The 27681-nt window shown below is 35.4% G+C and overlaps 1 protein-coding gene across 4 annotated transcripts in view; it reads left to right on the top strand.

Moving 5' to 3' along the window:
* Nucleotides 1-27681, top strand: part of bcas3 (BCAS3 microtubule associated cell migration factor) — an 846307-nt gene that overhangs the window by 13300 nt on the left and 805326 nt on the right. For all 4 annotated transcript variants that reach the window (XM_039756733.1, XM_039756734.1, XM_039756732.1 and 1 more), the window contains exon 6: nt 26268-26349. In XM_039756733.1, the coding sequence (XP_039612667.1) occupies nt 26268-26349 (82 nt within the window). The remainder of the gene's footprint in view (nt 1-26267; nt 26350-27681) is intronic.

Here is a 27681-nt window from a genome sequence, read left to right as displayed (position 1 = left end):
AAATATTAAAACTGATAAAAAAAATAACTGTCTCCACAACTGTTACTACCTTCGTCAGAAAACCGATGGGAAAATACTGAGCATTAACACCATCGTAATTCTCCCCTTGGTGCTCAGTGTGGAAAAAGGCATTGTATTTTACTACAATGCATAAAATTAATTTACTTATTGTCACTCTTGAAGTTCATACTTTCCTCAGTTAAATGATCAACTCCATGCTGCTCTTGGATGCTCCGTTGATCTTTTGGGCATTCTAAGAAGTCGGCGACAATGAAAAAAACGCCTTAACTATATTACATCAAAACCAGCAGAAATAAGATCAGCTAACATTGTGATTTCCTGTCCAAGTCTAAAATTATATATTAAAACAAATTAAAAAAAAAAAGAAAAAATCATAACTGACTTAACAAATATATTTCTTTCAAGTATGATATAAGTAATGAAAGCACAGATTTTATATGTGACGAGGACGGAGACAATGATTTAATATAACACAAAGGGAATTGCAGCAATAAGTGGAAATAATAAATGATAACACAGTTTTTACCATAATAAAATGTAGGAAAATTAAATAAAATTAATATAACAATTTAATCTGGATTTACATCTATACTGACTCTTATCAGTTCTTAATCAGTTGATGTCCTAGAACACTGGTATTGTCATCAAACCTTAAGAATATCTCTAGTGCTAAGTTTCCTGTGCTGCATTTTCAGCATTTATTCTTTAGCATTTATTAACTTTGAATTTTCTTGCCATCCATTCAAATGTCTTGTTTGTTTCAACCTTTTATAAGTCACTTTGAATAAAGTCTTCTGCTAAATATATGAAGATAATGTTTTTAGTTAATTCTTCTGTTGTTCCTTTTATGAAATGTAAAAGCTTACATGGTTCTAGTAAAGCCAGTAGTTGAAACGTCCTAATAACCAAGAATGTTTTTGTCTGCCAGCAACAAAATTTGAATTAATAGTGATTTTATAATGTCTCTGGCTTTGTGCGGTTTTATGTTTTTCCTTAGATTTTTAAAACTTATTATTTCTGTCTTTTAAAAGTTATTTTGTTGTTCAATGTAAAACTCTTTTCACATCTCTCTATTATTAAAAAAAAAATCTTGGAAGGAGACAAGACGTGATTTTTCTCAGAGAGACACCTTCACGCCCCGCAAGACGAGACTTTGTGCCAAGAGATTTAACCACACCCGGGGCTGGAAATAAAAGACAAAGAGTAGATGCAAAGTAGAACGTCGTAAAGAATTCTAAAACGTTGGTGCGATACAAATGCAGAGCAGGTTAGAGATAATGGAAGTATGAAAATTTTGAAAGTATCAAAATTATAGTAAAGATTGCATTAGTGCAAACAAACGGAAATTATTACTCGGAGAAATAACGGAAAAGCAAAAGAGATTGAGTATATTGTTCGGATTTAAACTTTTAATCGCAGACTGGTAGATCGTCTAATTCATGTTGCCATCAGGGAAAAGTAGTGTTTCTTCCCAATTAAGAGGCGTATCTGTGAGAATTAAAAGATTTTGTTGTTTGGTGAAAGTGAAATCCACATATGCTGTCACGCTTGGGTCACAGAGTTGCACAGATACATAGGAGATTTTAGAGACAGAAACGTTATTCAAACACTTCAAACAAACATAAGTCTCTTTCAGGAGTGAATCAAGCTCCTTGTGTAGTCGGAGGAAACAGTTTTGTCTCTCAATTAAAAGAATAGAAAATCTTCCCCTTCATAGGGAATTGCCTCGGGAGCAGGAACCCCAACAGGAGAAGAGAGACAAGGCAGTGAGACAAAAGGACAGCTGCGGTACAGGCTTTTAAATGTTCAAAGCGCTGCGCGAGATGCAGATGCAAGCCAGCAGCTGATCGAACAAAGAGGAGGTAAAAAAAAAAAACCCTATTTCTTTCCCATTGTCTCACCGTTTAAGAGGGGGTTTCGGAGGAGCGATTGCGTCTCCTTACGGTGCTGTTAGCCCCCCTCTTCACAACGCGAACGGCACAGACGCTGGCACATATCACAGGCCAGTTTTGGTGAGCAAAGCGAGCAGGGGGGCAAAGCCCCTAGTAAGATTATGAATTTAAGTACAGCATGTCTGACATATCAAGGCAGGCAGGGTGGCATAGTTGTTACAGCTTTTTGACTTCAAATCCTGCAGTTGTGTGTTCAAATCCTGCTGCTGACACTGTGTGACCATAAGTAAGTTAGTTCACCTGCCTGTGTTTCAATTGGAAAAACAAAAGAAATGTAACTACTGTAAGGTGTCAGCTGAATAGTAAGTAATAATAATAAAGTGAGGTGTGTACTAAGGCCTTGGCTGGCCATGTTATTTGAGGGCAAAGGAAGAATCATCTAAGTCAGAGTTTACTTAGATAACAAAAACAAAAATGAATTATGTCATTTACAAAAAAGATAACTAAAACCAAAATTAAAAAAATAATAATAAACTTAATTTTTGTGACACTTTCTGCCTGTGAGTCTCTGTAGTTGCCAGTTTATTCACTGAAACTTTGCAGCTGTAATGTTAGCTTAAGGCCATACTACATTACATGACTTTTCAAGTGATTTTCAGTTGTAGACTTCATTTACATTATCATAGTGGGCCAGAGGCAATGGCAACATGCTCTTGTGACCAACAGTAATGCAGTCTGATATTTTCAGGGATTGAGTTAGGTAGATAGTTAAATAAATTCAACCAGTTTGTGACTTGATTTTGGCTTAGATCATGGGGGTGGGCTTGCGTGCGTGTGAATGTTGACTAACTATGAGCTCTCACATGGAAGTACAATGCATATGATGCAGCTATGAGGAATAAGGAATACAGGTGTTTTGGACTTGACAAACATAATATAGACACGTCTGAGGGGAAAAAAAGGGCCAAGACTGACTGCACTTTCCATACCTGTAAAGCCTTTGCACAGGCACTGTCAGGCACAATGTTATTAGATGTCAGAAAAAGGGACAGGCTTCTGATACTTTGGACAGGTGAAACTGACTGGATGGTTGTCACTCAGTCAGTTGACATGTTGTGCAATCTCTGGTCATATATTCTGACATACTCAGGTGATGAGATCAGCAACTGCAGAAGTCAAGTTTGACATCCGTTTCGACTAGCGGTCGTATAATATGTCATTGACTTTTAAGAAGAACATTGATTTATGCAAGTGTTTGAATGTGACCCACCTACTGTCTTTTTTTACACTGAGCCACTATGTAAACCTGTTTCTTGATTGGCATTGGATCAATGACCATCATTTGGCAAAATACATTAATAAACATCTAAACACTAAATAAATTATGTAGTCACCCACTCTCCAGGAAAATATATACACTATGAGCTATTTAAATTGAAACAGCAGCTACTCTAGTTTAAAATCGCAGTGTGTGTTTAGGTAACAAAGGACAACCCACATTAGTAACAAATAAGCAGAGGTTTGTAGCAATGCATAATGTATACTCCGTTACAGTACTTTAGTAAATTTCTGGTTAAAAATTGTGTTTCAGAGTAGATTTTGGCAACAAGTGTTTTTTTTTTTTGTTTTTTTTTAACTTTTACTCCAGTACATTTGTAAGCAAAACAAATGTAATTTTCTTCCCTTACCATATCACCTTTGTTTCTGCTACATTGGAATTTTACACATTTATTTTTTAACTTCCTCATATCTCTTTTAATCAAAAGAACAAATTACAAGTTTCTTTTACCAGACTTTAAGAAATAGTTACTAAAAATATAATGCCTGATTCGCTGCAAGATTCAGTAAAGAAGTTGTAAAATAAGAGTCTTGGAGGATTTGTCAAGTTGATCAAGTGCTCACCACTGAAGTTTAATTCAGTCAGCGAGTGTTTACGATGACAAAAAAACAGAGTTATTATCTTTGTAGATCTAAGATTATAGAAATTTTCTCAATCGGTATATATGAACTGCTTCTCCAGTGTATGAAAAGACAGGAATGTATTTATCTTCTGTAATGTAGTTAGCCCTGGGATATTATAAAATCAAAAAAAATATTTTGAAAATGTTACTTTAATGTTATAAATTAATTATTATTTTTATATTCAATAGTAATATCCACCTATTAAGTCAGTATAAAGTGGCAGAATGAAAAAGATTCCAGAATTTCTTAGAATGTGGAGCAGAGTGCAATATTTAGTTGTCATCTATATAACTTAACATTTAAAGGGGGTCTAAAGAAGCTTAATCCTGGCACTTGATAAACAAAAATGCCTTATTCCACAAAGATACTGTTTGCTTGCTGCTGGTATTGCTGCAGTAACTGATTAAGCAAATGCATAGCATGTGAGCAATGCTGTCACCCAAGCCGATGTTACACACATGCTTTTAGTTTTAACCCAGTTATTTAGTACTAATGTTTTAAGATGTATATTACGTTGACATAATGACATATTTTCATAAAACAGGTAAATAATACAGTACATATGCAAAATAATGGCATAGAAATTTCTTTAGTGTTAGGAATAAGCTTCTTTGCAGGGCTGTATGTTACAGGCAGTAGTTCAAATTTTCATTTGGTCTAAAATGCAAAGGATTGTGTTTTTACTTTCATAGAGTTGAATCCTTAGAAAAATTTTGATAATAGTTCAAAAACAAGATGATTTGTTTAAAATTCACAACATTGTGTTATTTTTCCATTTAATCACTCTTTTCAGCTGTTCCAGTCTTACGTTTTTGCATAATTTTCCAGTAGTGCATTTATTTTACTGAAAAAAAGTGCTGTACTGTTTAAGGTGTTGAACATCTTTGTTCTTGTTTCAGTAAATTAAGTACTATTAACTAACTTAAGTCAAACTAACCTGAGTAGCTTTTTGATCAGATAATTTTTTACCTTTTGTAAAGTAAATTTTAAATGAGTACTTTTACCTAAGTAATTCTTTTAAAAGTAACAGTACTTTTACTTGAGTACCTAGTGTGTGCTGCATCACCCACAATAATGTACAAACATATATCAAGAGATTATGTTTGGTGTGTGGTGATCTTAATGCTAGAATGTAAATTACATAAGTGGAGAGTAAATTGATTACATAGATAGTTCTTTAAATCTTTTGCAGGTTAAAATAACAAGAGACAACATAACATAGTAGTTGTTTGATTCTTGCATTTGTTTGATTATGCCGGGAGCTTTGAACTGAGACATTATCGTAAGGAAATTGTTATCTGTTGCAGATAGTCAAACTGTGATTTTTATTTATTTATGTGTATTTATGCACTTCTGTAAGTTGGCTGGTATTCAAGATGTATGATATACCTTTTAACAGCTGTAAAGAAAATTGTGTTTTTAGGCGTGTCTATATGGACATTTTTGGTGAGTAAAAACAAAAAGAATAAAATGTGACACAAACAAATTTTAATTGATAAAAATCTAAAACTCAGTAAAAAATTTCTTATGTTTATGTCTGAAAAACAAAAATTTTATAGCTTAATGACCGAGGTTTAGGTTCATTTAAGGGACCAACATTGAAGTTCTCTTAGTGACTTTGTTGACTGTTTCAAAAGAAGCATTTTAAATTTTTTTATGCATTGAAGAGACATTACATTTTTGTTTATTAGCATTTTATAACAATGAGTAATATCTAAAACAGCAGCGAGAATATAATATAATGAGATGTACAGGTGCTGGTCATAAAATTAGAATATCATGACAAAGTTGATTTATTTCAGTAATTCCATTCAAAAGGTGAAACTTGTATATTAGATTCATTCATTACACACAGACTGATGTATTTCAAATGTTTATTTCTTTTAATTTTGATGATTATAACTGACAACTAATGAAAGTCCCAAATTCAGTATCTCAGAAAATTAGAATATTGTGAAAAGGTTCAATATTGAAGACACCTGGTGCCACACTCTAATCAGCTAATTAACTCAAAACACCTGCAAAATCCTTTAAATGGCCTCTCAGTCTAGTTCTGTAGGCAACACAATCATGGGAAAGACTGCTGACTTGACAGTTGTCCAAAAGACGACCATTGACACCTTGCACAAGGAGGGCAAGATGCAAAAGGTCATTGCTAAAGAGGCTGGCTGTTCACAGACCTCTGTGTCCAAGCACATTAATACAGAGGCGAAGGGAAGGACAAGATGTGGCAGAAAAAGTGTACAAGCAATAGGGATAACCGCACCCTGAAGAGGATTGTGAAACAAAACCCATTCAAAACTGTGGGGGAGATTCACAAAGAGTGGACTGCAGCTGGAGTCAGTGCTTCAAGAACCACCACGCACAGACGTATGCAAGACATGGGTTTCAGCTGTCGCATTCCTTGTGTCAAGCCACTCTTGAACAAGAGACAGCGTCAGAAGCGTCTCGCCTGGGCTAAAGACAAAAAGGACTGGACTGCTGCTGAGTGGTCCAAAGTTATGTTCTCTGATGAAAGTAAATTTTGCATTTCCTTTGGAAATCAAGGTCCCAGAGTCTGGAGGAAGAGAGGAGAGGCACAGAATCCACGTTGCTTGAGGTCCAGTGTAAAGTTTCCACAGTCAGTGATGGTTTGGGGTGCCATGTCATCTGCTGGTGTTGGTCCATTGTGTTTTCTGAGGTCCAAGGTCAACACAGCCATCTACCAGGAAGTTTTAGAGCACTTCATGCTTCCTGCTGCTGACGAACTTTATGGAGATGCAGATTTCATTTTCCAACAGGACCTGGCACCTGCACACAGTGCCAAAGCTACCAGTACCTGGTTTAAGGACCATGGTATCCCTGTTCTTGATTGGCCAGCAAACTCGCCTGACCTTAACCCTATAGAAAATCTATGTGGTATTGTGAAGAGGAAGATGCAATACGCCAGACCCAACAATTCAGAAGAGCTGAAGGCCACTATCAGAGCAACATGGGCTCTCATAACACCTGAGCAGTGCCACAGACTGATCGACTCCATGCCATGCCGCATTGCTGCAGTAATCCAGGCCAAAGGAGCCCCAACTAAATATTGAGTGCTGTACATGCTCATACTTTTCATGTTCATACCTTTCAGTTGGCCAACATTTCTAAAAATCCTTTTTTTGCATTGGTCTTAATTGATATTCTAATTTTCCGAGATACTGAATTTGGTACTTTCATTAGTTGTCAGTTATAATCATCAAAATTAAAAGAAATAAACATTTGAAATCCATCAGTCTGTGTGTAATGAATGAATCTAATATACAAGTTTCACTTTTGAATGGAATTACTGAAATAAATGAACTTTGTCATGATATTCTAATTTTATGACCAGCACCTGTATAAGTAGAATACTTTAAGTTGGCATTGCAAAGTTTTGCTTATGTTGCTTCTGCCACTTGTACAAGAACCATCAAGCACAAGCTGATGGCATGCAGTGGCTGTATCAGTATTTCACTGACATATATCGAGGATGTTTTTGACCAACATGATTGGCTATTTTACATATGAAAGAGGAAAATATGCAAAATATACCAAAAGAAGTAACCTCAAAATGAATTTGAAACGGGGAAGTGATCCATAGTTGACATCATAAAGAATGATTCTCTGTTTTAAGATAGATGAGTTTAAAAATCCGCCACTGCTTTTCAGGGAGTCTTTGAATTTGTAAAAATGTGTATAGCACACACTATTTGCAAAATTTCAGTGAAGCTCCCTGTAGCAACAGATGCTACAAATATGTTTCTTTTTTTTTTTTTTTTTTTTTACCCTTTCTTGAGCAAAATTGGTTCCTTGAGAACTGAATTGTTCCATGAAGACAGCCAGCTAGACCAGATTTTTGAAAGCAGGTGCTTTTCGGATTACATGAGAATGCACCTCAAAGAGCCTTTTTCTCCATTGTCAAAGAAGTACTGCCACAGTCCTTTTAAAGTGTCCAAGGAAGACCCACTGCTTTCTTTCTACTCTTGCATTAATGTCATTCAATTCTTCTTTTTTTGTAAGTTTTTACCATCCAAAACATACTGTCAGTGTAGTTTTGTTAGGTTTCCCAAATAGTATTACATGAAAGATATTAAATTGTTTATTATAACTATTTACTTTGGAAAAGTTTTCTTTTAAGTTTGTACCTTTTTCTTTTAAATGCACAGTGCACGATAGTGTAGAAATAAAAATCAAACATCTAGTTTCAACAAATGAAAAACATTTTTGTATTTGCAATATTGTAATACTTTGCCTTTGCTTAGTTTTTGCTAATGCACTACTTGTTTAAAACTCTGGGTGTCACCAGATTTCAATACATTACGCTAAATACTGTATTTGTATAGAATTTATATGGTCTTCTGAAAAATGAAGTAATACACTTTTTTAACCTTCACTGGTTATTGTTCCATACCTGTGCTGTTCTGTGCCTCTTTCTTAGGTACTATTTTAATGCATCAGACACAGGATTGAAACATGCCCATCCAATGAAGAGCACATTCGCTCACATACCCAAACTTACTCATGCTGGTCTAATTTAATTTTATTAGTATAATGTACTGTTCTTTAGGATGTAGGAGAATGAACAAACTGCTTGTATAATGAATGTACAAATATTATACGGGTATGAATTAAAAAGGCATTTAAGTCCATTCTCCATGGGCAATTATAAAACATGCTATTAAAGTAGTAACTGGAAAGAATTACTAATTATTGAATATCATAATAAATAAAATGCCTGTTTTAAAAGTTAATATTTCAAAAATGATCTGTATTTGTATTTCCTTGAACTTATAAATTATATTTAGTTTACATTCATAGTACCAAAGTTAATCTACCAACACAGCAAAAAAAAAATTAAAGATTCAACAAGTGGAGTAAAATATTGTGAAAATTGCTATGTGGCATCAGTTATGGTTTATTGCAGCATGTTCTCATTATCTGTAGTTACAATTATAATATTCAGCCATTTTACCTTTTCATCACTGGATCTTCAACTGGTTGTGTGTAGCTGTTCACATTGACAGGAATAGCACTTTTGAATTTTTATTGACAAGGAGTATCATACCAAACAAAATCTTAGACAACTTTCTCATCTGCCTTACCAAACATGGGAAGCCACACCTAGGCTCAAAATTCAATTCAGTTGTTTTTCCTGTAGAATGTTAAACCAAGTATTCCTTGCCAAAATTTTATAATTAATGTACAAGTCAGTTTGTAATCAGACATACTATGCTATTATAGAGTTCTGATTTTGTTTTTAACAGTGTAGTATACGTTTTTAATTCTTTGCATTCTTTAACACTACACATGATGTAACAACTTCTTACACTTTGTCAGTGGTCTATTTTTCTTGTCAATAATCCCAAATAGCTGATTTATAGAATATCAGTTTCTAAAATAATACTTCCATCTCACTGTTGATTTTGTTTGATCTACAACCTAATTTTGAAGTTCAAGCAAAGCATCCATATTTAAGATGGCATGCTTGTACCTTAGAAATGTAGCATGCCTATGACCATATGTACATTTTGTCACCACCTTAAACAACATTAATGCTTTAATTAGGCAACTTAGGCATATTTTTTGTCACCTGCCAATCTTTTTATGAAATAGATTACAACATTATCTAAACTCGCTTTAACCAGCATGAAAGTATTGAAAAATTAACAAGGCATTTTATAATTACGGACAATACAGAGAAGTTGTTTCCTTCATTTATTTCTAGTAGAATTTATTAACATAATTTGTTGTTTTCCTGACTGTCCAAAGTGTTCTTTTTATAGCTTTCAGGTAAAAGCGCTGCTGCAGTAGCCATTGCTAAAAGTAGGAAGTATGACCACATAACTTGTGTTCTTATGTCTGTACACTGCCTCCAAGATAAATCTAGAGCTGATTTCAAAATCCTTAATCATATATATAAACTTTTAAATAGCCTAGGCCCTTTTTACTTACCCGAATTTGTCAGTACACACATGCCAGAATGTTCATTCTGATCTTATGATATCTTTGTAATAAAGATTCAAGGATTACTAAAATTCATTGTGATGACCAATTCTTTAGCTACATTGCAGCAAAACTGTGGAACAAGCTTCCTGCTTGTATAAAGGATCCTTCATCATCTCAGCATTTAAATCTAGGCTGAAGATCAACTATTGTTCTCATTTTATCCACTGTCAACTAGCAGTATCTCTGTTATAATGTTAATAGACTTATACTGTCATGGTATTATGCTAATCAGATTGAAACTCTTTTATTGTGTGTTCAGCCTAACTTGTTTGTATCTATAATAATAAAAGGCAAAGCCCTCACTGACTCATCACTAATTCTCCAACTTCCAATGTAGGTAGAAGGCTGAAATTTGGCAGGCTTATTCCTTACAGCTTACTTACAAAAGTTAAGCAGGTTTCATTTCGAAATTCTACACTTAACGGTCATAACGGTTGACAACGTCCGCCATGTTGAACTTTCTTATTTATGGCCCCATCTTCATGAAATTTGGTAGGCGGCTTACTTGCGGTAACCGAAACCAATGTACTTACTTATTTCAATGGTATGACACCACTGTCGGCCGCCATATTGAACTTTCCAACGTCACCAATTTTCAAACTTCCCGTGTAGGTAGAAGGCTGAAATTTTGTAGGCTCATTCCTTACAGCCTGATATGGCCGTGCAATATGTAACAAAGAGAATGGAAAAGGTAGGTGCTACCTCCGGGCATGGAAACTACTCGGTAAGTGACAGTTCTTTGATTGATAGTGATCATCTTGATAGACATGGTAATGCGGGTTGGAATGATAAAGGAAATGGGTACCTGAGCAATGTAAAGTAAGTCTAAAATACCTACACAATAACTATAATTGTAATAAACAAACAATAAAACAACGGAGAAGCCGTGGATTAAAAAAAAAAGGATGTAGTTATCAGTAGGGAGACGTGAATCCCGTGGCGAAGCAAGGAAGGGAATGTAGAGACCGGAGCGACAGACGGCCTTATATAGGCAGGCAGCCAACAACGTGGGAGGCGTTGAGATGGGGGACCCAACGCCACCTCACACGGTGACCGAGGTACAAGCTATGGACGTATATATGTACGTAAGTAGGATTCAGTTAGCATTGGGAACCCGTGTACCAAATTTCTTGAAGATGGGCCCATAAGTAACAAAGACTGTTGAAAAGTTCAATATGGCGGCCGACAGTGGTGTCATACCACCGAAATAAGTATGTACATTTGTTTCGGTCAGCGCAGGGAAGCTGCCTACCAAATTTCGTGAAGTTGGGGCCATAAATAAGAAAGTTCAACATGGCGGACGTTGTTGACCATTATGACCGTTACGCGTAGAATTTCGAAATGAAACCTGCTTAACTTTTGTAAGTAAGCTGTAAGGAATGAGCCTGCCAAATTTCAGCCTTCTACCTACACGGGAAGTTGGAGAATTAGTGACGTTGGAAAGTTCAATATGGCGGCCGACAGTGGCGTCATACCACCGAAATAAGTACGTACATCGGTTTTGGTTAGCGCAGGGAAGCCGCCTACCAAATTTTGTGAAGATGGGGCCATAAAAAAGAAAGTTCAATATGGCGGATGTTGTCAACCGTTATCGACCGTTATGACCGTTACATGTACAATTTCGAAATGAAACCTGCTTAACTTTTGTAAGTAAGCTGTAAGGAATGAGCCTATATATATATATATATATATATATATATATATATATATATATATATATATATATATATATATATATATATATATATGGACTAAATAGAACTTGAAAAGAAATATTTTTCGAATGTGATCGCGCAATTCAGATCGAGTTGACGCGCACTACAGTACATCGAGCCTGCGTGCTATTGAGGTTTTGCCTGCGTGCCTCAATAAGTGATCCTCCCATCGCTCTTACCTTTTTACCGTTCATCTAATGAATACACTGAGTATGGCTTTACCAAAACAATCATTGATCGCGAATAAAGTATCAATTATTCATAAAGCTTCAATTGGTGATCTGTCTTTCTGCGTTAACCGCATATTTTTTCATACGTCTCAAACCAAGGGGATGCGAGGCTAAAATGTATCGGGAAGCGCGCGTACATACTCAGTGCAACTCCTCTCGGGAATCGAACCTCGGAAGCAGGCACTAGAGGCAAAGCCTCTACTATTGCGCCACGGTGTGTGGTTTGTCTATTTGAGCGTAGCAGTGTAATTCAGTTTTTGTTCAGCACTCTTTGGATCTGTTGCTTTTTGTCTGCGCACTGTGTCAGTTCACGTGAGCCGCTGAACATGGTTTTATATGTCACTCGCTCGCTTCTAATTGTTTCGCTGCCTTCTTAATTATATAATGTATGTTGTCTTCAGCGGTTTTTGGAGCTCTTCCTGGTTTTCTACGTACTGCGTGATTACGTGGGAGGCGTGATGATGTCACACGAAACTCCGCCCCCCATGACTTTCGAGCTCAACTCCATTTCAGTAAATGGAGAAAAATAGCTTCTAGTTATGACCATTACGCGTAGAATTTCGAAATGAAACCTGCCCGACTTTTGTAAGTAAGCTGTAAGGAATGAGCCTGCCAAATTTCAGCCTTCTACCTACACGGGAACTTGGAGAATTAGTGATGAGTCAGTCAGTCAGTGAGTGAGTGAGCGAACCAGTGAGGGCTTTGCCTTTTATTAGTGTGTATATATATAATTATTATATATTATATTATATTATATTATATTATTTATGTATTTATTTATTTATATATATATATATATATGACAAAACAGTTACATTGTCAGTCATGTTACGTTATTATTAAAATGTTTCCTTTTCTTTTTCATTACTTCTTTAACACACTACTTCTCTGCTGCAAAGCGCGGGTATTTTGCTAGTATTAATATAAATGAGACCTGATCTATAGCATTTGAGCTGGAAATTTGTGCAGGCGTTCTCAGACTGCCAGGTTTCCATCCAAGGAGTTTTTGCGAAAAACTATTTAGCACTTCAAATTTTAGCTGATGGAAATGCTAATTATCGATAAAATGTTGTACATGTTGACATAATATTTTTCCGTTTAACTTTAGCGCATAAATTCCAAATCGATACTTCAGATGTCTCAAGAACTACATTGGGAACACTTTTTGTCGGAAAAAAAGGGCTTTAACGCAAATAAATGTGTCACATGATACATTTTCATCACGTGCAATCAAAATGAGAATAGCGGAGCGGTTCGCATGGTCTTATCAAGAGACTCGTTATTTCTCGTGATGAACCAATGCAGTAGCGGATAGGCTGGGTCTCCTGCTACTAAAATGGGTACCTGAACTCCCTCCACATCAACTGTAGCCTGGGGGTGTCTCTCAAGATGTCTAAATAATACAAAAACCGCAAAAGGTAATTTACTGTGCCAGTCAAAATATTGAATAAACCGTGTGTTTCATTATCTAAACATTTTTTTCTTATTATTATTAAATGGCAGATGTTTTAGCATATATGAGAAATTCTCTCATTAATATTAACTTTAGTTTTTTTTGATTAAACGTCGTTATTTTGTATTAATTCAAATTTTAGTTTTAATTAAAAACCTTAAGGGAAGCAGGTTACAGTACTAATTCAGTTGTTGAAAGGTAGGCTCACCTGTACAGATCCGATGCTGCAAACACAGCTGCATCATGGGCACTTCCAGGAGTGCCAACGCAAATGTCTTGTATCATGCACCTGTCATCAACAAGGGCCTGGAGAACAATAGATGGCCATCCTTTGCGATTAATGTAATCACGGTAGCCTTACGTTGGGGGAAGAATAGGCACATGCGTGCCATCCAGCGCACCGTAAATCTGTGGCACAAGATGCACCAAGGAATTGCGGTATGCAATTTCATTGTCCTCCGCTACAGTCGGAAGTCTGATATAACGGCGCATCAATTTTTCTTTAATAGCGGTGCACACACCATATACACATCGATGGACGGTAGTTTTACTAACCCCGAAAGTTTCTCCAACTACTCTATACTTGGCGCAGGTTGCCAGCTTGTAAAGGGCGATGGCAATCCACTTTTGGGTTGGAACCGGTGGTCGGTGGCAACTTGTGATGGGCGCAACATCAGAACTGATGAATCCACACAACATCTCAAATGTCGGCTGTGTCATTCTAAAATGTTGCAGCCAGAGATTTTCTGTGAAGTGTCTCTCCACCACCTCCTCCCAGAAGGTCTTATTCCGTTGTCTGTCCCATACCCGTGGGTTTCGTCGCACTGGGGTACTTTCTTCGAGCTCAATGGCTATCGGACAAGCAACTGCTTCATTCTGCTGTCGTCTTCAGATATTCTGTACAGTTCCAATTTGTGAAACTGAAATAACAGTAAGCTGGCAAATTTCAAAAAACTGTCTGAATAATCTCTCCATTTCTTTGTTTCTTTGTTTAGTGGAGGGGGTGTAACGTGGAAACAAAAGGTAGATAATTTGCGACATACACAAAATTATGTATGGAAATGGCTCAAGGGCAGATTTTTTTCACGATACAACAAAACTTATGCGACAGTTCGTTTTGGGGGGGGGAATGACGTCATCACGCACACCATTTTATCGATAAAAAGCCAGTTGGATGGAAACAGGCTGGAGACAGTAAATTTCGCACATTTTTTTTACTTATATTCTGTTTGTCGATAACAAAACGTTGCAAAAAACTGGATGGAAACTTGGTGACATGTCCATTTAATCATTTTCTAACTTGCTTATTCAGTTTAAGTTACATGAAGCCAGTGCCTGTTTTGGAAACCAATAGGCAGTTATGCATTGTTGGGCACACATTTTCACAGACTTGAAGTGGCCATTTCAGATTTGACTTTTATTTTAACTGGTATTACTTTGTAGCTGGATTACCAGATTGCATGGTGTATTTTCCTAGAAGAAAGATGGAAATTGTGAACCATACAGGATGTTCCTGGGCACTGGGTATAAATAAAGTTTTGGGGCTTGGAACCTGTACGATAGCAGCACTAAGCACTGCATCACCATTCTATTTTTAAATGCACTAAATTGCCAAATGTATGTGGACACCCCTCCAGATTTTTTAGATCAGGTTTTTTTAGCCACGTCCATTGTTAAAGGGTGCAATCTCCATTGACAAACACTAGCAGTAGAAAGTGTCATACTGAAGGGCGTAGTGACTTTATACGTGGCACTGTCATAGAAACTCACCTTTGTTATAAGTCAGTATGTTGTTATTTCTGCTCTGCTAAATATGCCCCAGACAACTTTAAGTGCTATTATTCAGAAGTAGAAGTGTCTAGGAGTAACAAAAACTCAACCACAAAATAGTAGACTATGCAAACTCGCAGAGTCAAGTTGGAAGAGTGCTGAAGAACACAAAGTGTAAAAATCACCAATCCTCTGTTGCATTGCTAACAGAGTCTCAAACTACCTCTAGAAACTATGTCAGAACAGTAACTATATATTGAGGGCTTCATGAAACAGGATTTCATGGTTAAACATTTGCACACAAGCCAAAGATCACTATGTGCAATACCAAGCATCAGCTGGAGTGGTGTAAAGGATGCTGTTCACCAGTGGATTGTGGAGCAGTGGAAACATGTTCTCTGGAGTGATGAAACATGTTTCACTATGTGGAAATTTGATGTATGGGTTTGGCAGATGCCAGGAGAACGCTACATTTTTGACTGCATTGTGCCTACTGTAAAGTTTAGTGGAGGAGAGATAATGGTCTGCGGATAATATTCAAGGTTTACACTTGGCCCTTTGGTTTCAGTGAAGGGTACTGTTAATGGCACAGCTTACAAAGACATTTAAGACAACTTTCTCTGCCATCTTTATGGCAACAGTTTGGGGAAGACCCTTTTATTTTTTTTTATTATAAATCCAAGTCCATAATCTCATGATTTGATGAGTCTGGTGTGGAGGAACTAGAGTGGCTTGCACAGAGCTGTGACCTCAACATTACTGAATACCTTTGGGATGAATTGGAATGGTGATACTGTGCCAGGTCGTCTTGGCCAACATCAGTACCTGACCTCACAAATGCTCTATTTGGCTGTGTGTAGTAACAGAGATGTGAAAACTCAAATACTGAAATACACAGTTACATTCCTTTGAAAGCAGCCAAGATTTAAAAAAAGGGAATTTGCAAACATTAAAGCCACAATCAACAGGCAGAAGTGGTGGAAGGGTAACCTAAGTTGTGACTGTATTATCCTGGATGCAGAGTTCCCAATATACATGTCAGGGACTGACACAGAAATGTCCTAATGGCTCTCTCTTTAACCTCATCTTCACAATGTATTGGGCATTTAGAAAGTTGTCACTAACACGACATTATAAATGTGTAAACTTTCAACCTAAATGCAAAATATGACCAGTATTTATTTATTTATTTATTTATTTATTTTTACACCTTAAGCCAAAAGGAATAACAATGTGTATTTTGTAACAATACAACCCAAACCCAACAAATTATTCTGTTAATATAACGGAAAACAAATATAGCAAGTAATAGGTCCTACCTTACTGCACTGTTTTCCATAGAAATCACAGCTGAGTGACTGCAGTTGCAAAGTTAACGCCTGCAAAATTCACTTGATATGCAGTTCCTATTGAATGGATAAGACTGCAAGACTGTTTGGTGTTTCTTATTAACTCATTAAGTACAAGTAATTTTTAATTAATATCAGTTGAGCAAAGGAACACTCTATCCTGGTCGCTAGGTGCTGGGTATTAGCACTGATGTCCCAATTTGATTCCATTCTGATTCACAATGCCCCAATTTCATTCAAGATTGATTTAATCTTGACTGATTTAGCATGGACTTATATATTTGAAGTGGTGGCTTTTCTAGAGATTACTTAACCATGCACAGCGAGCATTAATATAATGTGACAAATTTCAGTAACACTTTATTTGTGTCTAAATAGTGACTTCATAGCATATGCATAAGCATGGAATGACATTTAAGAATAAATACTTGGATTAGTAATGAACAGTTAACATTAGTATTTAAAAGATGTGGCACAAAATATCATTGCACTTTAAAAAAGAAAAAAAAATTTCATGGTACTGCACTCATTCAAAATTCACCATAATTTAACTAACATGTATTACTGCTTCAGAATCCATACATATTATGGGAGACTCCTTGTTTTAATACAGTGCAATGGCTGCTTCTTTATAAAACATCTATATCATCCTGTGAAATATTATTATTAATAATCAAGTTTAGCTTCTTAAATAATAAATGTTGTTCAATTACCTATTCATGTATTCTGAATCTCGCTCTTCAACTAAATTGTTAGCCAAATTTTTCCTGTACAGTATTGGACATTTAAAATAATCTTGAATTAGTTGAAATTAAAGATGCAGTGAGAAGACTCACATATTTCTATAATTCTACAAGTTACACATATCTTTAGTTGCTCACGTGTAGCCTCGCAGTTAGGAGACCCGGGTTCTCCCCGTGTCTGAGTGGGTTTCCTCCCACTGTCAAAAGACATGCAAGTTACGTGCATTAGTGATTCTAAATTGTCCGTAGAGTGTGCTTGGTGTGTGTGTGCCCTGTGATGGGCTTGCACCCTGCACAGGGTTTGTTTTCTGCCTTGCGCCCTGTGTTGGCTGGGAATGGCTCCAGCAGACCCTCATGACCCTGTAGTTAGGATATAGCGGGTTGGATAATGGATGGATGGATCTTGTTGATGGCAACGTTAGATGAATGGAACATAAAAGAAAAAAAACTGGCTATTGTGACTGACAACTCCGCTAATATGATTTGTATGGTGCTGCTTAATAGAGATTTTTCCCGCCAAGTGCTTTGTGTACACGCTCACTTTGCTATTGCAGGCTGCTCTGAAAATTCCGGCTTGGCCGGGTGAGACCTGTTGCAAACTTTTTCCACCGTATCAGTATAGCTAGCCATATGCTTAAAGAGAAGCAACGTTTATTGGACTTGCCAGTACACCAACTTGTTATTGATGTGGTCAATGGTTTTTGGAACAGCCAGCCAGTCAGCCATTTCAGTACCTTTGCATACTGTATAGACAGAGAGGTTGCTCCTGGTATGACTGGCATGCAGTGTTCTTGTCTGTGACACAATCTCCACATTTTCCCTGTCATTTCTAATGTAGTGACATGTGATTTGTCACATAAGAATCTGCTGCCCTGGATGTTCAGCTGTAGCAAATTAAAAAAGTCTCTCTGCCGACCTGAGAGACGTAGCGATGTTTTGCTTAATATCTTCATAAAGCCTAGTTACAATAACTTCATTTATTTGCTTTCTGGTTGGTACAACATATCGCAGTTTGAAAACCAATATCATTTGTTGAATGTCCTCATTTTCAACAAAGGTATAGGCTCTCATATTTTTACAGATAAAAACTACTATAGATTGTTGTTTTTTGGGCATGTGGTGAATTAAATAGAAAGTTGGAGCTACCTGCTGTCTGCAGTGTAAATTTTTTTAGGATCTACTCGTTTTGATGTTGACTGAGGTTATGTTAATGGGTGATGTTGGGATAAATGATTTCTCTAATTTTTTTTTGTTACAACAATACTTAACTTCAGAACTGCACGTCTTACATATGGCTTTGTATTTATCCAATTGTTCTTTAGCAATGCACTGTTTGAATTCGTAGGAAGTCCACACATCTTCATTAAGTGTCTAAGGTAGGGATTGGCAACCTGTGGCTCATGGTCCACATGCGACTCTTTGACTGCCTGGCTGCAGCTCTTCCCAGAACAATAGACTCATTCAGATTTAAATGTCTTAACATATTATTTGATAATACTTTGGTACAGATAAATATTTTATTTATTGGTTAATGTTATTATTTTTCATTTAGATATTTCTTTAGCTATATGTGATTCCGGTGGTCTGTCGCACATCTCTTTTGTGTTTAACCTCTTAACAGCATAATCTACATCTTCCTCAGAGTCATTCTGTTGGACGAGATTACGTCTCCGGTCAAATCATATGTGTACCCAAGATTGGATGTACACTTCATCGTTTATTGGGATTTCTAATTCTTTCATATACTTTTTGCAGTTAATCACTATGATGTCTTCCCGGGTCTTTGTAAACATTATTATATTTTCTCTATTTACATATTATAGCCAGCTGAGTTCAGACTGATGTTACAATGAATTGAAGAGTGAAGGGCAAACGACTGCCGAGCTGAATGATCTTTACCTATTAAAAGGTGGGGCGGGGGTTTTGAAACATTTTAACAATATGTACTGTAAAAGTTCTGTATAAGCCAAGAAATGCGTCCACCTAAATATCCTTAGTTCCCTCTTTGGAATAGTTTCTTTTTTCATAAACAGAGAGGGGACACTTACATACTGCAGCATAAATTAGAATGTTCACAACAAACTTTCCTTCAAATTCCACCTATACATGATTTAACAGAGTGGTGATTACTGAATGATTATGTTTTCAGCTTGATACAACTTCTGTGAAGTTTTGTCTATTAATGAAGGCAAGGTTGAACTGAACTTTGCTCTTCTTAGCTGCATTTTATATCTTCCTGGGGTCAATGACCTGAAGGAGGCATTAATTTTTCTTGCTAACTGACCAGTTTGGGCTGGCTTCATTCCCTGGCTTTTTAGTGGACCATCAGGATTATCTCCTGCCTGCTGTATGTCAGTTCTCTACTGCTCAAGAAGATAGGCACTGAGGTTTCTTCAGTTCTCAAACCTCCTATTCATTTCCTATATTCTTTTCAGCAAGGTTAGCATTGGAAAGAGGAGCAAACTATAAAATATTCAATAGAATCTTTTTTCTTTTTTTCATAAACAAATCTCTCTCTTATATAAAAAAAAAAAACTTGGGACGAGACTGCGACGAGATGTGATGTTTGGAAGAGAGACAGAGACACTTTCACATACTTACAACCTTTGGAAGCAAGTCCCGTGATACACATGCAGAGCAGGTTAGAGATAATGGAAGTAGGAAAATTCGAGAGTCTCAAAAAATGAGAGTAAAGATCACATTAGCGCAAAGAAACGGTTATTTGTTTCTCATTGTATCACCGTTTAAGAGGGGTTTTGGGGAAGCGAACGTGTCTCCTTGGAGTGTGTTCAGCCCCCCCTCTTCACAGTGGTCCGTAGCTGTAGAGTAAAGATCACATTAGCGCAAACAAACGGAAAATATTACTGGTGAAATAACGGAACAGCAAAAAGAGATCGAATAGTGTTTGAGGATGTCTGGGGGGGAGAGAGAGAGACAAGGCAGTGACTTTAAAATGTTTGTAGTGCTGCACGAAATATAGATCACGCCTCACAGGAGCAGCAGCAATCCAGCAGCTGATCGAGCAAAGAGGAGGTAAAGAAAAAACGACTGTTATTTGATTCCCATTGTATCACCGTTTGAGAGGGGTTTCATAGGAGCATGTGCGTCTCCTTGGGGTGCGTTCAGCCCCCTTTTCATAACGGGGCATAGTGCTTGGTGGGGGGGAGGGGTTGGCGAGCAAAGCAATCTGGGGGCGAAGCCCTTCAGTGATATTTAATTGAAAACAATGAATCTTTTAAAAATAAGGTTTTCCTTCATTTTACTAAGGTATTTTAGGCAAATTGGTATACAATTTATTTGCACAGCCATTTAAGTTTCATTTTAACAAAAGAACATATTTGACCTTTTAAAAAATGTTAAAAATATACTTGCATTTAACCTGAGAGCCTATGGCAACAACCTGGTGGTTATTCAGAGAGCTAGGTTAAAGGTTAAAGGAGACCATGCTTTTGTGATCAGAGCACCTCAAACTATGGAAAGACTGGTTTGCCTAGTCTGTACTTTCATTTAAATCCCTTCTTAAAATGTACTTGTTTCATTTTACTATAACCTGATCTGTGTTTTACAAGGTGTCCTCTTTATATTTCTTCTTGTTATGTCGTATTAACCTGAGTCTTATTTGGCTTGTTTTTGTATTTATATTTATTTTATTTACTTTTTAAAAATTATACTTTATGTATTTGAGATGCTTTATCTATTACTCTCCTAACTTTTTCTTGGTGATTTTATTGATCTTTTTATGTGAAGCACTTAGTGACTTTTGTTAAATGTCATGTAAATAGACCTTTATTATAACATTGATAGTAAACCACCTGAAACAAACATTTTGCATTACAGAATTTGTTGTTTTTCATTGAGTGCATGCTACTTATTTACTGGGATTGCATGTTTCTTCTTTGCCAGACTTCTCTTTTATCTAGCTTATTCATTTAACTGTTCTTTAATACATATGGTCAGTAGTAATCTTGAGACAAGCAAAATTATTTTTTTTCCCCACTCGTGTAGCAAATTTTCTGCAGTATTCTGGGCTCTTGAGCACTTACAGTACTTTGCCATTATTAGAAAGAGATGCAGATTCTTAATCATTACAAATGTTTTAAATTTTTTTTGAAAGATCACTTCTGGAATTAGTAGCAATGGAGTTTTCTCCATTTGTTCATTATCTGACTGACTATTGAATGATTTTGGACAACACCTTTGAAATGGTTGCATTAATAGCTGTTTTTTGTGGATCAACTGTTGTCTATTTTGATAGCAGTTTGATTCAGTTGCACAAACCTGTCTTGCAAAGAATACATGTTGATAGTGACAATTGTTAGCGCTATGAATATTGATAGATTTCTGAAAAACTCTACTTAATTATCATCTGTTTATGTTAAGTCACTGTTTTATAATAAAACTGAATTTTACAGACATTCCAGTTTTGTCTAATATAATACACTGTGCAGGTATTCTTAATGTTCCTGCAGCCTATGACTGAAGAGTTAACAAAATGTGGAATTACGTACCTGCCAATAGTAGACATGTTTGATTGATTTCAGCATTAAAAATAAGGCTGATGAGATAGAAAACCCAAGCTGTTTCTGTTGCTTAAACTGGTGGTCATTGTAAATAGATCTTATTTCCTCTTGTTGCTGTCTTCTTGTGTTGCTAGGGGTTGCTTCTCTTTTGATTAGCCTATTCCTCCTAGTATGTGCTAGATGTTAAGTTAGGCAAATTTTTACAAATTGAAATTTTGTTGTTCTTTTTTGCTTCCATCAGATGGTCTTGAATAAAACTATTCATAAACTGAAATGTATTTATAAATATTTCTCAATTACAAAACTTATTAGAAAACTTAACATACGCAGTATGGATTTGTATACATATTTATTTCTGTGTATACTGCAAAATATTTTTGTGCTCAGCATTTGGTTTGAAAGATACTTATTTGTCAAAGCTTGTAGCACTCAGGGATTGCTAATATTAAAGCTGTATTTAAGAATAAGATGATCAATGTAATAGAATAAGTTAACATTTGTTTCATTAGCCTATTTCATCCTTTCAGGTGCTGAATATGACTGCCTGTGGGCAATGTATACTCATCACTTGAGATCTGTCTTAACTGTTTGTTTTTCTTAATTTATACCTGTTTTTTCATGTGAAAGTCATTAAAAGATAAATGCTAACAACATGCTAACTATTGTTCTTGTTATGAGTAAATATAATTGGACATCTGAAAATGTATTTTTTATACATCAGGTTACATTTACATTAAGTTTTATCCCCAAAGTATGACAATATTTAGCAAATATACAGTATAACTTTAGAAAAGATGGGGACATGTAAAATCTTATTTACTAGACAGATTTTACTTTTTCATTAGATAATAACTTTACAACAAATTTCTTATTATCTTCTTTATAAAGTGATACTATATTACAGTACCTGAATATTTTTTATTTTGTAATTGAGGCATGGAGCATCTTTCTTTGATAACATTATCAAGGCAGTTGCTGATTGGTTAAGCTGTTTTTCTAAGCCCTCGCCAAATGATTTTTGCCATTAAATGGGTTACTGGAATAAGGGACACAAGTTATATTAATATTATTTAGTCATATAGAGATTTTGTCAATGGTTTATCCTTTACACTATGGCAGTGGCTCATTTTTCACTTTTTAAGGCTGTGTGCTGAAAGCTGTAAAGGTTTTGGGTATGAGTGATTGTGAAGTGCTCATGACAGTTCCTAAACTAACACCCTCACTAATGGTGTTGCATTGACTTGAAAACACGTCTTTTGTGGCCCAGGAGAATTTGGGGTTCTATTTAGTCTGAGTGGGTTTGCATTAACATTTCCTTGGAGTAAGATCTTTGGCTGTGGAGGTGTCTGCTTTAAATCGAAGATAGCGGCAAGATTAGTTGCTGCTAATTGAAAGTGTACTGGAACTATGAGGTGTTGGAGGAAAGATGGACTTTGATGTGAGGTGTTTCAAGGGTGTTTTTATTAAAATTAAATGAGGACAAGCAGGCATTCAAAATGAAGCCAAAATGTATGATTTCTTTTTTCTAAAAATACCCCTCTGTTGTTTCATAAAGACACTTACAAAATTGCCTCACATTCTAAGAAAAAATAACTATTTTCTGGTTGTTTAAATTTACAAAACTTGGAATAGGGTTAGTTGTATATGAACTTGATATTTATTCTCAGATTGCTAGTTTTTACGTAGAAACTGATATCCTTAATGTATATCAGATATTCCAAGTTAGCATTCACTGTTTCACATAAATTAAGACCTATATTTATGCTGCATATGTTAATTGTAACTGCCTTGCAATTTTCTAGTGTTCTCCTTATTCCCCATTCAATTCTCATATAAATGGGATGTAATTAAGATTTAAAGTAACTGATAACTACTAACAAATTTAAATAGCCACCCAGAACAAATCATTATTTCCCCTTAATTTTTGCCAATACAGTATATTGCTCATTTATTTTTTAATTTACAAGTAGCATCTGACTAGCTCACTGATGGCCAGCTATCAATCCATCCACTGCGGTTAATTAATTGTATATTAGCAGTAGACAGTGGGTTATAGAGCCTTACATAATAATAATCTGCAAGCATTTGTTCCAATTTATCGTGGTAAAAAAGAATGTGATTTTTTTGTTGTGAGGTTTTATTTCAGGTTGGATGACATGCTGAAGGTACTCAAGTGAGTGAAATCAAAGGATGAACTACTAGCCTTATGGGTTATATTTTCTGTTTTGGCCTTTATGTCAGATGCCTGCAGGAAAAGGTTTTTCATTTTCCTGTATCATAACTGAATATTTCTTTAATTAATAGCAAATAAAAATAGGTGTTATTAATTTCTTGGTAAATGTCCTCCATCTCATTGTAATCAGTTTATATTCTAATTTTTGGCATGTGAACTGTCAATAGCTTGGTTCATTTTATGCTTTAACTTCCAGCAGTTTAACTTTATATTTCTATTTTCATACTCATGAGGATGAGAATCCAAATTTTTGTTTTTTTCTGTAACTCTTACATTCTTTCCTTCATTGCAAAAATCATCACGATTTCTGTGCTAACCTTACTCAGTCTCAGTACATTTTTAATTTAATATTCATTAATATAGTCCCTATTCACACTCTCCTTCAGGGTGTCACTTCCTGTGCTCAAATTCCTGTATAGATATTGTGAGATAAAGATTCTTCTGCTAATGAAGTCATTATTCATAGTTAACTTATTGAAAAGACCACATTATTATTTAATATGTGGTTTGCATTCAGTTTTGTTCTTGGGAAGTAGTAAGAGTATTTAACCAGGTATCAAATTCTTTCTTTGATATTTATAGAGAGAGGTTTTGATTGGCTTATGGACTTTTAGTGTACCACTGATCAACGTCAATCCCTCTGTCACGTACTATACCTCCTTATGGTGATGGAGAGTTTCTAGCAGGTCTTCAATCTTGGATAAATATTGCCCATTCAAGTGCCATTGTTGCTAAAGTAATGTTAACATTACATTAGGAGCCGACGTGTATTCATGTTGTTTTTTCACAAAAGAAAAAGTATACATTATTCTGAAAACAATGCTTGTACAAAAATGTGTCTCTATTATAAAAAAAAATCCTGGAGAGAAACACTACGGATACGAGACGTGAACATCACGGAAGACACTTAAAAGACCTGCGAGACGAAACAGATTGGTCACGGAGCGTCTCGCGGGGACCTTAAACATGAGACTTTGTGCTAAGAGCTTGACCCAGGAATGTCTCGCAGGGACGTAGAACATGAGATTCTTGCAAGACACACCCTACTTACAACCAATATCAAATGAGACCACGGGCAGCAAAACACTCAGTCGTGCAAAGGCTTTGAGCACACGCAGATCCAGGGCTCTCAGTGCATATAAAGCGTGTAAGGACAATACATTATAGATTAAACGTCGATGACTAAGTGAAGAAGAAAGCAGCGCGGGGAAAAGAGACTCAAAAGTGTTGGAGAGAAAAAAAGAAAAAGAGTAATCTAGGTGCAAATTCAGAAAATAAGGAAAGTAATTATCAGCCCGGAACAAGTGGAATTGGGGGAAAAAAAAAAAGCATGTCCAATCGGGCTCAGAATTAAAAGACAGAGAGTAAAAGACAAAATAGAACTTCATAAAGACGTTCACAAATGTTGGAGCTATACACATGCAGAGCAGATTAGAGATTATGAAAGCAGTGGAATTCGAAAGGCTCAAAAATTAGAAAGTATAAAAAAAAGAAATTAAAGATCGCAGTAGCGCAAACAAACGGAAATTATTACTCAAAAAAGGGAAACTAATCACTACGAACCAGGTGTCATTGGGGGGAAAAACAGCAGGACAAAGCAAGGCCAGAAATAAAATACAGAGCAGAAAACAAAGTAAAACGTCATAAAGAGGTTAAAAAACATAGGTGATACGTCAGAAGTATGTAAATATTGTAAGGCTTTAAAGTTTAAGTCAGAGAATTTCAAAAATGGGGTTTACCTCACATGCATTTATTGGTTACTTTGCAAAAAAAAACTTACATCTGCTGATGATGTAGATCGTTTTGTCTGTACTGAAATTCCAAATACAGAAACCTATCCTGAAATATGGTACAAAGTCATTAAACACATGTCTCACTGACATCATTAAAAGATTCAGAATATTGGGACTTGAAAGATTCCAAATATTGTTTTTACAGAAGTTCTGAAATAAAAGTGAAACCAATGAAATAGCAACAATTCAAAGAAAAAAAAAATCTTAAAAGTGTGTATCTGGAAAACCCAAACGGGGGTTGGCGAAGCGAGCAGGGCAAAGCCCCCTAGTAAATATAAAATAATAAAAAAATGTTTTCTATTTACTTTTGTAAAGTTGTTATTTTAGGTTAAAAATACAGATTGTTAATGATTTGCTAAAATATTTCTCCAACATGTATGACATTTTTTAACTCCATTTTTTTTCTTCAAGTATTTACTTTTAGTGGCATGACCACTTGGGATTAAATGTAATATATATCTTATTTATCATTCTTATTTTCTATCTGATGTTTAGACCAATCTAGCTATCTGATATTTACATAAACTTTTGAAAAAATGTTTATTATGCACTGAAAAAATTTTCTTGCATCTTATAGATAGGTTGTGATGCTCAAGAACTTTTCTCTGTACGCCATGGCCCAGTTCGAGCAGCAAGATTATTACCAGTTCCTTATATAAGTAAGTAATATTTTATATTGTTGAGTGTTACTCTTTAAATCAAACGTGAAGTATAATGTAAATGGTTTTGTTGTTGAATTAAATACTTCTTAGACTAAAGAAAAACTAAAGTGTTTACAGTATAAATATACATTTTTGTCACATTCATCCTATCTTCATTGTTTAATATAAAATTCATCTGCCTTTTGGTTACAAGTATCCTTAAAATATTCTCTTACAAACATTTGTGTAAATGTTGTGTACCAGAAATATGGGAATAATAAAATATGACATTTATCAGAACCTGTTAATTTCCCAAAGGTTTTATGGATTTATATGTTTTGTGCTTCTGCGTTTGCCAGATTTATAAATAAAAAATATTACTTTGAAATTGGTTTTTAATTTATTTTACACAAAAGCATATTATTTTTTTATAATCTCTTCTTTTTACATTGCAGTATCATTGGTGTATTTTACATCCAAATATTTTTAAATTTTGAATTTTTTAGTAATTTTCATACTTTAGGATTTCTTTTTCTTAAAATTATCTTTATTGGCAAATTTAAGCAAGAGAGACTTTTTATTTGTGTCATGAATTAATTAATGAAAATGGATATATAACCCACTATAAGAAGGGCATTTATAGCTGAGAAAGTAGATTAACTGCCTAACAAGCAACATGAAGACAGACACCATGTTTTATATATTAGCAATGAAAGTAGGTGTAAACAAACATGAATTTTACTGTTTACTGTAAGTTATTTTTAATATTATTATTATTCTCCATCTCTATTCTTTTTCCAAAAACATTTGAGAGTATTGCAAAACAGTACAGACTGATAAAGCAATTTAAAATGCCACCTTAAGTAGAGTACCTAATTTTCAGTCAGAAAGATGACACCTGAGCCAGTCCAGTTGAGAATGAGTCGAAAAGAGCATATGGAGATAAATCCAAAACTTATTATTACTAAATAGGGCATATGATTCTTTTTTCAGATATTGTATAGGCTGCATTAAACTATGATTTAGAAAAAATGGAATAGGAAGCTTCAAAATTGTATTTTTTTATATTTTCTGTAATTAGTTTAATTTAAAAAAAGTAATCCAAATTGTTAATTTACAACAGCTACCTTTCCTATTCAGCTCTGAGATTAGCACATTTAAAGAGCAATACTTTAAAGAGTTGCCAAAATATGTAGCTGATATCACGAATTGTTTAAATAAGTGCTGTGATCTAAATTATGGACTACTTTTTCCATACTTAGATATCAAAGGGAATACTCTGCCATGGATGGGAAATAGTATGTAAATTATGAGCAGCAGGAAAAGGAATAGTTAAATGTGTTGTATTTG

This window comes from Polypterus senegalus, chromosome 6, assembly GCF_016835505.1.
Source record: "Polypterus senegalus isolate Bchr_013 chromosome 6, ASM1683550v1, whole genome shotgun sequence".
In the NCBI taxonomy this organism is placed as follows: Eukaryota; Metazoa; Chordata; class Cladistia; order Polypteriformes; family Polypteridae; genus Polypterus; species Polypterus senegalus.
Note: the sequence above shows the minus strand (reverse complement) of the source record. Positions and strands in the feature narration are given on the sequence as shown.